General features: G+C 37.1%; 1 protein-coding gene across 1 annotated transcript in view; it reads right to left on the reverse strand.

The window, feature by feature from the left end:
* Nucleotides 1-1993: 1993 nt before the first annotated feature.
* The window catches only part of PDHX (pyruvate dehydrogenase complex component X), a 31596-nt gene continuing 21350 nt past the window's right edge, over nucleotides 1994-12239 (reverse strand). The window contains exons 6-11 of the mRNA XM_083863442.1: nucleotides 11070-11241; nucleotides 9489-9636; nucleotides 7308-7366; nucleotides 6040-6198; nucleotides 3816-3880; nucleotides 1994-2562 (exon numbers count right to left, since the gene is read on the reverse strand). Coding sequence (XP_083719568.1) covers nucleotides 2298-2562; nucleotides 3816-3880; nucleotides 6040-6198; nucleotides 7308-7366; nucleotides 9489-9636; nucleotides 11070-11241 — 868 coding nt within the window. The 3' untranslated portion in view covers nucleotides 1994-2297. The remainder of the gene's footprint in view (nucleotides 2563-3815; nucleotides 3881-6039; nucleotides 6199-7307; nucleotides 7367-9488; nucleotides 9637-11069; nucleotides 11242-12239) is intronic.

The following is a 12239-nucleotide window of genomic DNA, read 5'->3' on the forward strand; positions in this document are numbered from 1 at the left end:
TACCTTTTTTTTTTCTTAATCATGCCTCCTGCAATGGGAAATGATACAAAGATAATAAGTATCCTAAAGGCACACATGTCCAGCACGTTAATATACTCCATTTTTATGTTTTTAAAAAAAATACTCAAGAAAGTAGATGTCTTCATTGCATTTCTTACTTTGGTATGTAAAGAATAGGCTCTCAGAAGACATTTGAAAGAATAAAACACTGAAAGCTAAATTTTTCATCTGTGAAAATTTTACTTTCAGGAAAATTTGCTTCAAAAGCAAGCATACCCATTACCAATTATTCACTTTCTGGCAATCTACCCATTGTTCCTATCCCAAATCACCAAGAAGATACCGAATATTTAATCTCCATGGGCAGGTACTTGTTGGCTCACTCCTGCTGAAGTGGTAGATGTTGCCAAAGGGTACATTTCCTCTGAATTAGAGAGATCTGACTGCTATCACACATCTGAATTCCATACATTTCCTTCACAGGCTGATGACTGACAAATTATATCTGCTTCAAATAACAATGCTGGCAAAGCTGGGAGGTGTAAAGATACTGCTATTTCAGCTTGTATTAACCTTGCCTAGTTCCGAAGCTCCAAAGGTTTATTTAACCTGGAGAAGCTGCCTTGCCTGCCGGGACAGCACAATGGATGTGAGCACCCACACCGGTGACACGGGACACGCTTCCATGTTTACATGCAACAGCGCCTTCCAGTGGCTCCGAGGGTGCAGGAAAAGCACTGGCTCGCAAGAAGGGATCACACAGAGCACATGCACAACTGCAGCGGCACAGAGCAGCTATGCAGCCCTGGCCGGCGGGAGCACCACCTCGGGATGCCGTGGAACACACAGCACCACTGCAGCAACACGTGCAGGAAATCAGATCTATAATTTGCCTGGAATATTTCCTGCACAGAGCAGATTCAGCAAATAATGAGAGCTTCTTGACATTAAGGACAATATAGAAATTGGTCCTTTTTTTTTTCCCCCCACAGTAATATGAGGTTGACAAACAGCTTTGGAAAAATTGGAAGTCAACCATTTCAAATTGCAAATTAACCCTCAGGAAGCAGTCTTTAATCTGGTTTATCAGTAAGAAACTCCTGGAAACACAGAACATCTATGTCCATTCCTGCACAGTACACTATATCTGGTAATCAAAATCTCTCCCTACAGTCGGACTAGTAATTTGTGAAATTTATGATATCCAAAGAAGATAAAGAGCAAACTCATTTAGCAAAAAACATCTCACCTCAGTGTTAAGTAAAGGTTGTCTTGCAAGTAGCTGTTTACTTGATGAGCTGCTGTCATAATTAATTCCTACAAATCATTAGGAAAAAGCAGTTGCACAAACCAGAATAAAACAAGCTCCCATAATTCTACTGACAATTTATATTCTCATGAGGTCCTGTAAACACAGTTATTTCATAACATTTACATGCAATATATCGTTCCATATTTGTATGTAAGAAAGATACCACTTTAATTTTGTTGATTTAAAGTTCAGGCCACTGCACATGAGCCTCTGAGTTACATTTCAATATACACTGATGATGAAACACTTTCTACTTACATCTACATTCTGTCCATGCAAAGAACAGCATTAGTCAGCAACTAGCCAGCAAAATTTGACCTTTCATACTGGGACCTCTATGAGAACACTGCTTGCACAATTAAGTTCTGTTTTTTTCAATACTTAAATGAGGCTTTTAAGAAAGATTGGACAAAGGTTTTAGCAGGGCCTGTTGCAACAGGAGAAGGGGTGATAGTTTCAAACTGAAAGTGGGGAGATTCAAACCACATATAAGGAAGATTTTTACAGTGAGGGTGGTAAAAGACAGAACAGGTTGCCCAGAGAGGCAGAAGATCCCCCGTCTCTGGAAACATTCAAGATCAGGGTGGGTAGGGCTCAGAAGACGTCCCTGCTCAATGCAGAAGAATCTGAACTAGATGACCTTTAAAGGTCCCTTCCGACCCAAATTATTCTATTATTCCCTTTTATATTTCATAAAGTTTTATTGAGGCTTTTTTACAGATAAGAGTGATTTTCCTATGCAAACATGTGCCATTGTTACTATGTGTTTAAAGAAATGTGGTATGTTAACTTTAAGGTCTTTTAGCTTTACAGTACGAAACCAGGTTATTACAGAAGACTAAAATCATGAGTGTTTCACATTAGTTCATAAATTAAATATTTTAAACTGTCCATCTTCAGCTATTTACTCCCCTATACAGAAAAACAACCTTAAGTATATAATAGTTATCTATGTTGTCAAAACAAGAAGCAATCTTCTCTGAGTTTAATTTAAGGCCAGTCGCATTGGATTCTCTATATTGGCTTTCAAGGTCTCCAGAAACTTTGAAGCCAGTTCATCATCCACCACTCGACCATCACTCGAAAGAGTCACTGTCATGAGCTGACGCTGTTCAAGTTTCTCATTCCCTTCTTCATCTTCCACAATCTTGAGCTCTGGTCTTGCTCGGCCCACAGCAAGGATGCAGGCCTGAGGAGGGTTTATGACTGCTGTGAAATCACTGATGCCAAACATGCCCAGATTGGAGATACTGAATAAAACAGAGAAGTTTCAGTAACATCAGAAATAACATAATCCCTACAAGAAATAATCTATATTCAACAACTGCTATGATTAAATCACTTCCAAGGCAAAAGTCATTAAGTTAAAAATAGATCTGAACTGTTTTCAGTTGAGCACATTAAGACTCTCAAGGGTTTGGAATTTTTGCAATTAAAAATAATGCACCTTTTAAAAAGTCCTATTTCTTTACAGCAATATATTCTTCCATGCTACACTGAAGCCAGAAAGTAAGCCCACAAAGCAATATCTTTAAATATATTCTGCCTATCTCTGTTCCAAGCCAAATGTCTTTAGATTGAATCTCACAACTGCAAGTTACAAATGGCTGCTGGTATCCACTAAGCCATAAAATTTGGGCATGTAGGTATCACTCGGGCACATGAAAACATTTCTGTCCATGTGAATAATATCTGTGAAGTGGTATATTAGGAAATATTAGGAAAGGCTTGGACTCTTCTCTGACAAGTTGTCTGTGGAGAAAGCTGGCGCACCATCTCCTCCTTTCTGGTTATAGTTAGAGCAAAGAGTGGAGAAACAATTAACGGTACAGTCCATGGCACTACACCAGGTCCTTCAGTGTCACATCCACCTGCTTTCTGAACATTTCCAGGGATGGTGACTCAACCACTTCCCTGGACAATCTGTTGCAATGCTTGACAATCCATTCCATTAAGAATTTTCTCCTAATAGCCAATCTAAATTTCCCCTGGGCAACTTGAGGCCATTTCCTCTCCTGTTACTTACTACCTAGAAGAAGAGGCCAAAACACACCTCACTACAACTACACTCCTTTCAGGCAGAGAGAGCGAAGAGTGATAAGGTCCCCCCTGAGCCTCCTTTTCTCCAGACTAAACAATTCCAGTTCCCTCAGTTGATCCTCATAAGATTTGTGCTCCACACCCTTCTCCAGCTCCACTGCCCTTCTCTGGACACACTCCAGCACCTCTATGTCTTTCTTGCGGGGATGGAACCAAAACTGAACACAGAACTCAAGGTGCAGCCTCACCAGTGCCAAGCACAGATGAAATGAACCTGTACCAAGGTAATTATTTCCCCCTGATACAAGACACTCAGTCTAGGTTTGACTCTCAGAATCATCACATGGAGTTTCATCCTAAACTGAAAAAGATTTTAAAAGCAACGCATTAAATGTCAGTGGAGTAGCTGAGGATAAAACAGTTCTGAACCCATGCTGCATGTATTAAATGCTGCTAGTTTTACCTAAAAGATCCTCCCTGGTATTCTTCTGGTAACAGTTTTCCATCTCTGGCCTTCTTTGCTAGAGCCTAAAGAAGACGAAAGAAGAAAACAGGCAGAGAAAAGAAAGAAATTAGTGTGTTGTAATAGACTAATTCTTTTTATTTCAGTAAGGCAATTTAAGTAGCATACAGACATTAAGTCAGTAAAAGTCACCTGCTTTTCGATTTAGGGAAGCAACTAAATCACCTCAGCAACACTGTAGATGTATCTGCAGTGATTTGGCAAAGAGACTAGGACACAAACCTTCATTTTCCCACCAACAGTGGCAGTTCAGTAAAATTTGTTCTCTCACCTTACAAATATTGTTCCAGTTTTTACAACAGAAACACCATTCTCTCCCTGGTGGTTTTAGATTATCTACCAAAATACTGATGAGATAAATTCAGTAACATATTTGTTAGGAGTATTCCAAACATATTTGTTTAAAGAAACTGACATACCATTTCAGAACTTTCTACCAGATTGAATGAATGTATTTCTCTGAGCTAAACATTCAACTACCTTTTGAAGGGTGCCTTTATGGCCACTCCTTCTGTGATCTCCATTACATTTGTGAGACTTTTCTTTAAAATTCAAGAGAAGAAATGTTCAAATACAGACCAAGAAGTTCATACTATGTTCCAAGATAAGACAGTAAGCATGTCAAAGTTACAAGAATACACTGAGCTTTATTTTAGGCTTTTTCTCATCTCTGAATAATTAGTGAAGACAATAGCCATGGGAACAGCATTCACACAACAGGGTCAATATAAGCGTGATGCATTTGTGCAATTGCATTATTTGAATGATGAAAATACGGTGCCAGGGTGCACATGACCTAGAAAGAAGTCAGAATTAACATGCAGCAGAAAGGGATATATAAGCAATTACACAAAGAAAGTGCCTGCCAAATGACAGGGAGACTGACAGAGAAGCAGCTGCAGCTGCAATGTGTGCCCCCTCCTTGTGCATGTCAGGTATGTATTTATTTAAGTAATTCAGTGAAGAAGTTGAAAAGCAAAATTATGTTGGTGTGGACACCTATGTCACACACATTCCTCTTGAAAGGCAAGGGGAACACTCACTATCATGGTCCCCTGAATGCAACACAAGCTGCATTTCCACCATGGGAACTGCAGGACATTGATTTGTGGTAAGAGAGGTTTGCAATACTGCACACTATTACAGATATTGGGGATGCAAATGAAAGCACAACATTAAACAATGCTTTTCTTCTTGTCATTCTATCACTAACCCCACAATAGTCTCAGCTGACCTTCCTCCTCAACTGGATAATAGTATAAAGTATTGTCTTCAGAACACATTCAGCATAAAGCAAGCAAATTGGACTAGAAAAAAAATCTTAAACACACATTTATGAATTTCTTGTGGTATTTTTTTGGCTACAACCTTTTGGCTACAACCTTTGTCAACACAGACTATAATGGTTTCTGTAGTTTTAGACAAAAGGCAAGAATTTACTAAGTGCAGTGGTGTCTAGTTTGGTGACAGTTTTACGCCTTAGTATTTCCTTCCATTGCATTCCTCAGATGCCACAGGCTTTGATTAGCAGTTGTCAAATAACAAAAAAAGGCCTGTTCGGGACATTTGATCATTCATTCTACCTTTGCCTGCCAAAAACCACTCCTTTATCTGGCAAGAACTGCCACACATCACTCTGAATGGCACCTGGTCTATGCAAAATACTGCTCATTAGTCCAAGGAGTTTAATGCTATATCCTTAATTGAACTACATATTGAAAAAAATGAAGACAGAAACATGTTCCATAATATAACTGCAAGGACAGTAAAAAAAGCAGACATGAGACATTTTCTGGGAAAGGGCAAAAATACAAAATAACCAAAATTTCAAACCCCAAGACTGGAAAAATTAATGAAATGAGCATTAAATAGCCTTCTCTTGAGGATTAAAGAAATACAATTATATTAAATTGCAAAAGTCTGTACAAGTTTATTTTTCAAGCAGTCTAGCCACCATTCAATTAAATATCATGATATTACTGTTGATTAAAAATGAAGAGAGTTGCAAAATTAATAAGAATTTTGAGGTGCAAGTAATGCTGAGACTGCTTTAGATCTGCTGCCTTTGTTATTACTGATGTGTATCTGGGTCACGCTACATTTTCTGCTACAGAAAACCATACAGCTGCTCTGTTCCTCAGCCTGCTGCACATTTCAGACTCACCTTTGCAGAGGCAGCAATTTCCATTATTCCCTTGGCTGCAACATCTTTTATGATTGGCGTAATGAGCCCTCGGTCCGTTGCCACGGCAATGGAGATGTCAATGGACTGCAGCCGCCTGCAGACTTCCCCATCCCACGTTACATTCACATCTGGCATTTGCTGAAACACACACACAATAAAAATAACCACAGTTGTTAGAAGAATAACAGTGCAATCAGTTATTAAGGAAAAGGAAATTCCTTTAAGACACATAGCTACATACAGGCATCCACCAAGTGAATTAGCTTGCACTGATTTTATTTATATTTACTTTGTCTAAAAGCACAAAATGTATGTACCAGAAACTAAAAATGGCAGGACAGACAGACGTCTGTTCGTGTTGCTAGGAAAGAAAAAAACAAATTACTACAGAGTTCTTCACTGATACCACCTTCTGATGGCCCAGCATGTAAAGCTTCAAAGCAGTGCAACTTCTCCCACAAAATAAATCACAGGATGCTGAATTCTAAAGCATGCCTAGAATCCTATTTTCTGTCTAAACTGCAATTATACATTAATTATACATTAGTATTACCTATGCCTAAGCTATACCTCTTAAAATTATACATTAATATTTAGTACATATTCAGCTAGAAATCTGCTAGGTCTTTTCCAGTCCATACCTCCATGGGAACAGGAATAGTACCTCAACTTAAACATAACTTCCTCTCTCAACTTTTAAATCGTTCAAATTATCCTCACAAATGAGAAAAACAGCTCTCACATCTCTTCCAATGTTTTTATAACATTGTGAGGTAATCCAGGCAATGAGAATTCCTAGCAATGAGCAAGGAGTGGTTGCCAGAAGAATTTTTATTTCAAAGCAGGTATCACTAAATACGCCATCAGAATACACCTGAGGTAATAACAATGTTGGTATAAGACTTAAATAAATGTTTGTTTATAACTAAAACAAATAAGATGTAACTAAGAGTAGGTGAAGGATCCTGACAATGGCTTTAGTCTGCTGACAAAGCAAGTACTGTGATTTGCAGATGTTAACTGCAGTAAGTGGATCTTCACTAAGAAGTTCTCATTTTTACAGTTAACAGCACAGACAGGGAAGAGAATTTTACCTGGAAACCTAAAAAAACTGACAATAAGCAATACAGAATTACCAGCTTTACTGAGATCCCATTCATATCTCCACACAGACTCACAAAATACTCTTCTTGTCCCCTTGGCAGTTTACTATTAAAATGTATTTTTAAAGTGAATTATTTGCTTACCCTCAGAGTAACTGCTGCTGCCTTGATAATAAAATCATTTACAGATACTTTAATGTCATCTGCAAAAATAAAACAGAAGAATTTTAAAAAAGGGTAACAGTCATTGTTTGTAAGATTTGCTTTATCAGCATTTGTGTGAAGACAAGAGTCCAGTGATTCAGTGATTTCCCCCTTGGGACAAAAGGCATATCCATCAAGAAAAATCTCATGCAGAGACACTCAGGAGGTTTTCAGGAGACTGAAACTGGTAACTAAAATCAGGAGCAGCAGCAGAAACAGGGATAATAGATACCAAAGCAGACTAGGCCACAAAATTACCCTGAAATACATGACATTTACACAATATTAAATGCACCATTCTCACAATTAAAAAAAAACAACTACATAACCTTTCCACCACCATCGCTACTGTCAGCAAAACTGATCAAGCAGCAAAACTGCTTAATTTTCAAATCTGGTTTATGACATATAACACAGACCTTTAGAAATATTTTTGCAAGAGAAACAATTTATAGATAATTATATCAAGTGAAACTTTCTTAAGTCATCACAAATTTAGAGGAGTGAACCAAGTATCCACTTACCATGTAACTGGCCTGCAACATTTGCCATGATTAGTAATCTATGTATAAGAAGAGAGACAGTATTCCAACAGAACATAATGGAACTTGCAATTACTGTGCTGCACTGATGATTTCACATCAGACAAAACTGTACGTCAGTCATCAAATATACACTGGTTTATTTTACATACTACATTCCTAATACTTGGCAAAAATATCACTGTCCAGTAACAGAGTACAGGAATACAATTAAATGATCCACATCTAATAATATTTTACCCTGCGTCACTGAAGTTTCTAATAGAAAATGCGATATAATAAAGTTTATAATAGAAATTACGTAGAAAATACTGTAATTTCCATCAGAGGAAACACAAAAATCTACCAGGACAAGCTCTGCAATTCTATTTCATGCAAAGACATATGGCTTTTCCACCTCTGCATTTAAAGGAAATATTTATTAAGAATCAACAAGAGCAGGAGAGGTGTGAAAAATTTCAAGTGAGTATTCCTAAGATCCTTTTTTGGTTCATTCCTTATGAACTGCTGCTGTTTAAAGAAAATATCAGCATCAGAAAATGTCTTTGACATTCACTTGTGAATAAGATACCATTAGGAAAAATAACAGGTAGAAAAATGACCTGGGTAGTGTTGCACAAAGAATTAGTCACTCAAAACTCCAGTGGAAGGAGAAGCAGCTCCTCCATCATCATCTAGAAAATCTGAATATACCAGTCAAATTTCATTTTAGACCACAAAAAACAGATAAACAAGCACAGACTAGTCACTAGTACAGAACAGTTGATCTCAGTTTCTCAATCAGTACAGCAACAGAAATGTAAATTGAAACTATTCTGCTGTTCATAATTCTAAATGCAGAGCTCTCATGGCTTAGGAAAGCTACCATTTGAACCTATAAGCTTTCAAATCATGACAGCAATCGTGAAACTTTAGATGAAAACTTGAATTGTCTTAGACCTAAAATTATTCATTTTTCATTCTTGCAATAATGAGGTAATGAGGAGAAACATCTCAAAGCTGAACTATTGAGAACAAACTACACAAATGGTACCAGAAAAAAGAATAAATGGAACAACACTAAAATGAATCCACGTGAAATTTTTATGTACTTTTCTCTTGTGCAGACAGCTATATTCTCCCATGAATGTCTTCAGTCTTTAGAACTAATCTGTGGTCCAAAAAAAAATAAAGTAGGAGAAAAACCACCCCCTTGATTCTTCATTCTATAAAATAACAGGCCTTCAGATTTTTTTACTCAAGTCACAGACTTAGTACCAGTCTAGGAGGTGCATGTCTCCATCACCAAACAGAGCATCACTACTTGCTTATGCAGCCTACTTGCTTACACAGATCATTGTGGAAAACAAGACATCAGAGCAATGTGTGAGTTGGCAAAGCAACACCTCAGTTTTCCTGTATCCTGACAAGTTGTCCAATTCAATAATTGCTGGGAACTACAGCTTGAGCCCAACATACAGTAAAAAAATTATTTGAATGCATAGTGGTCTACCTATACAAAATCTACACCTCCTGGGGAAGTTTATGTAAACAGGACAAATTATACACTAGTATAACCAAAATGAATCAGACTACTAACCTTTGGCCAATTCTTTTCTTAATTTCAAAACAGCATCAATGGCACAGTCAGCAGCAGCATATGCATGAGGTATGGTGGTTTTAGACTCTGTTAATCTCTTAGCAATAACTCTTCGGATGTTGCTAGCTGGGATTTCTGTGAACGTACCCTGAAAGAAATCACATGCTGCATATTAAGTATTAGGACAGCACACACACTTCCTCTTTGCTGAAAGTACTCCAGCATTTATGCATTATCATCAGTGCCTCCTGCCCATGTCAACTATCCCCTAGGTATCCAAAAGTGATACATTCCAACTGCCAAAATTAATATTACCAAGACCATTGAGTGTTCTAGTGCATTCCTGTTAACTGGGATCAACACAACAGGTTTTACAGAATAATTCCATTTTATAGTATAGGATTAACCCTGTTAAAAAAAAAATCCAAATATTGAGTCATTTATTTTCAGCCAGACTATCTAAGCACTATTCCATCTTCCAGCCCTGGCATATCGCTCAGATTATGCTTTGATCCATTTAAATTATAAAAACATTTCCTCAGTAAACTACTGCTTTTTCAATTCCCTGTGTAGTTCCTTAAGACAAGCTTTACTTCATCTTTTCTGTTGTTCTTCTCTCTCCTTCCAGATACATCCAATAATGTTTCAATGGCCAATTTCTTGCTAGAATCAGGTCAACTTACAAGAAATCTCTTAAAATATTAGGGACTACAGAAAGCAAGAAGATAAATGATTCTGTAAAACGTGATTTTGTACACTTAATCTTCAATTCCTTGAACTTACAAGGATTCATAGAATCCTTAGTACATATTCAATAGTACTCAACACACAATAAATTGCAATATGTATGTTCTAGTACAATCATAGTAACGTTTTATTCTGTAAAGGATCTAAGTCTGAGCTTTTGAGTTCTTTGTTTGGCTCTTTGTACAGTGGCAAAAAAAAAAAAAACAACCAGCATTTTCTGACTATTATGAATTGTAGCTACATTGTAAACTTCAGCCTAAAAAGCCATATCAAATTTAGTTCTAGAGCCAGAAAAGGTTTTTCACAAAAGCTTTTCAATTTCTCCTAATGTATGTTTTGCCAAGGGCATTTATTGTTAAAAAAAGTATTTTCTGGTATTTCTAACATTTCAATTTAACATAGAAACTTATTTTGGTTCTTGAGTTTGCACAATTACTCTCCAAGGCAACCACCAAAAAGCCTTTTCCTTCCTCACTTCTTGAGAACTCATTAATGGACACTTACATCTTGCAGAAAAACAAACAAATCAAGTATAATAAAAATAAATCATCATTCTAGTTTCTCCAATGCCTGCAATATAAAGTTTTCCATCACTTCAATTTGCAAGCTACACATAACTAAAATAGTATGCAGCCCATCATTTCAAGGAATTCACAGTTTTAATTACATTGCCTTAGAATCACTGAAACATACTAAAAACTGCGCATCACTGAGCTTGACATCTGTGTGGCCTTAGTTTCCTTCCTCTCTCCAGATCTAGAAATGTCAGAGCTACTGAAGCAGCTATTGCCCTGTTCAGCTACAGCAATACTGCAATCTCAGCAGAAGTGTTACCGGTGCAGCAGGCTGTCCTGGTGTGGAAACTGGTGGAATTGCTGGCCTTGGATAAGAAGTCCCGGCTGTTGCTTGTGAAGGAGAAGGCACTGCAGCAGGAGCTGGAGAAACCACAGGTTTCAACTCACTGGGTTTACCTTTCTGCTTCTCTTGCAGAAGTTTGAGAGCATCCCTGGTGATTAAACACAGTGAAATATTAACAAAAACTATTCAAAAATTACTTAAGCATTACTATTCCATTACTTATTCTGCTTAACTAGTCAGTTCTATACATTTAAACTTATGTTATCAAGCCAAACCTTAAGAAGGCAATTATTATAAAACAGTATTAATTTTGTGTTGCCTTTGTGGTATCTTTATAGTAAATTCTCATTAACTTACATAAATAAAAGGACCTGAATATGCAGCAACAGAAAACATTTGTGTTAGAGAAGCATAACAATCTAACTGTAAGCATGCAAAGTGATTTTTGAATTGCACTAACAATTCTTTTAAATAAGAGTACATTTATTCAGGCTATAAAGTCTCAAGTAAAAGTTGTTTCATCTGTTATATTTATAATAATCTGAATTGAATGTAATTACTTAGAGCTGCTAAGTGAAAATTGAGTAATACATTTGTCACCCACTTCTCTGCATCTTTCTGTCATAAATTTGCAGAGTCAGGCACAGATGTTATACAGTCCCATACTTCCTAACACCACACACTTTGGAGAAACAAAGTCAAAGCATTCTCCAAGGATTTTTTACTGATACAACTACCACCACAAAATTTTGCTGTTGTGGGCACAGTACAACAGACAGGAGAGACCCCCTATCCCTAAGCCAAGACACTGTGTCTGCTCCAGGTGCATTGCATGACAAGCCTGTGTCATGTACTCTAGATAAACCTTTATCACTTCATGAAGACACAGCATGTACACAGAAGTTCAATTCCACAAACTGGCAGAGGAAATTAAAATTAATTAAAAATCACACTCCTTACAATCCTATCAAGGTTTTAAAACACAAGACATAAATACTAAACAAAGCTATCTAATTTCAGTAATTACTGCCTGAGAGACTATTCTTGAGTGAGAGACAAGAGTTGGTTACTAAATGTTTACAGAAAGAACAAAACTTCAGGACATTATGCATTCTTAGTTCTTCCATAAAAGTAGCACTCTGGAAA

This window comes from Zosterops lateralis, assembly GCF_965231275.1.
Source record: "Zosterops lateralis genome assembly, chromosome: 6".
Lineage (NCBI taxonomy): Eukaryota > Metazoa > Chordata > Aves > Passeriformes > Zosteropidae > Zosterops > Zosterops lateralis.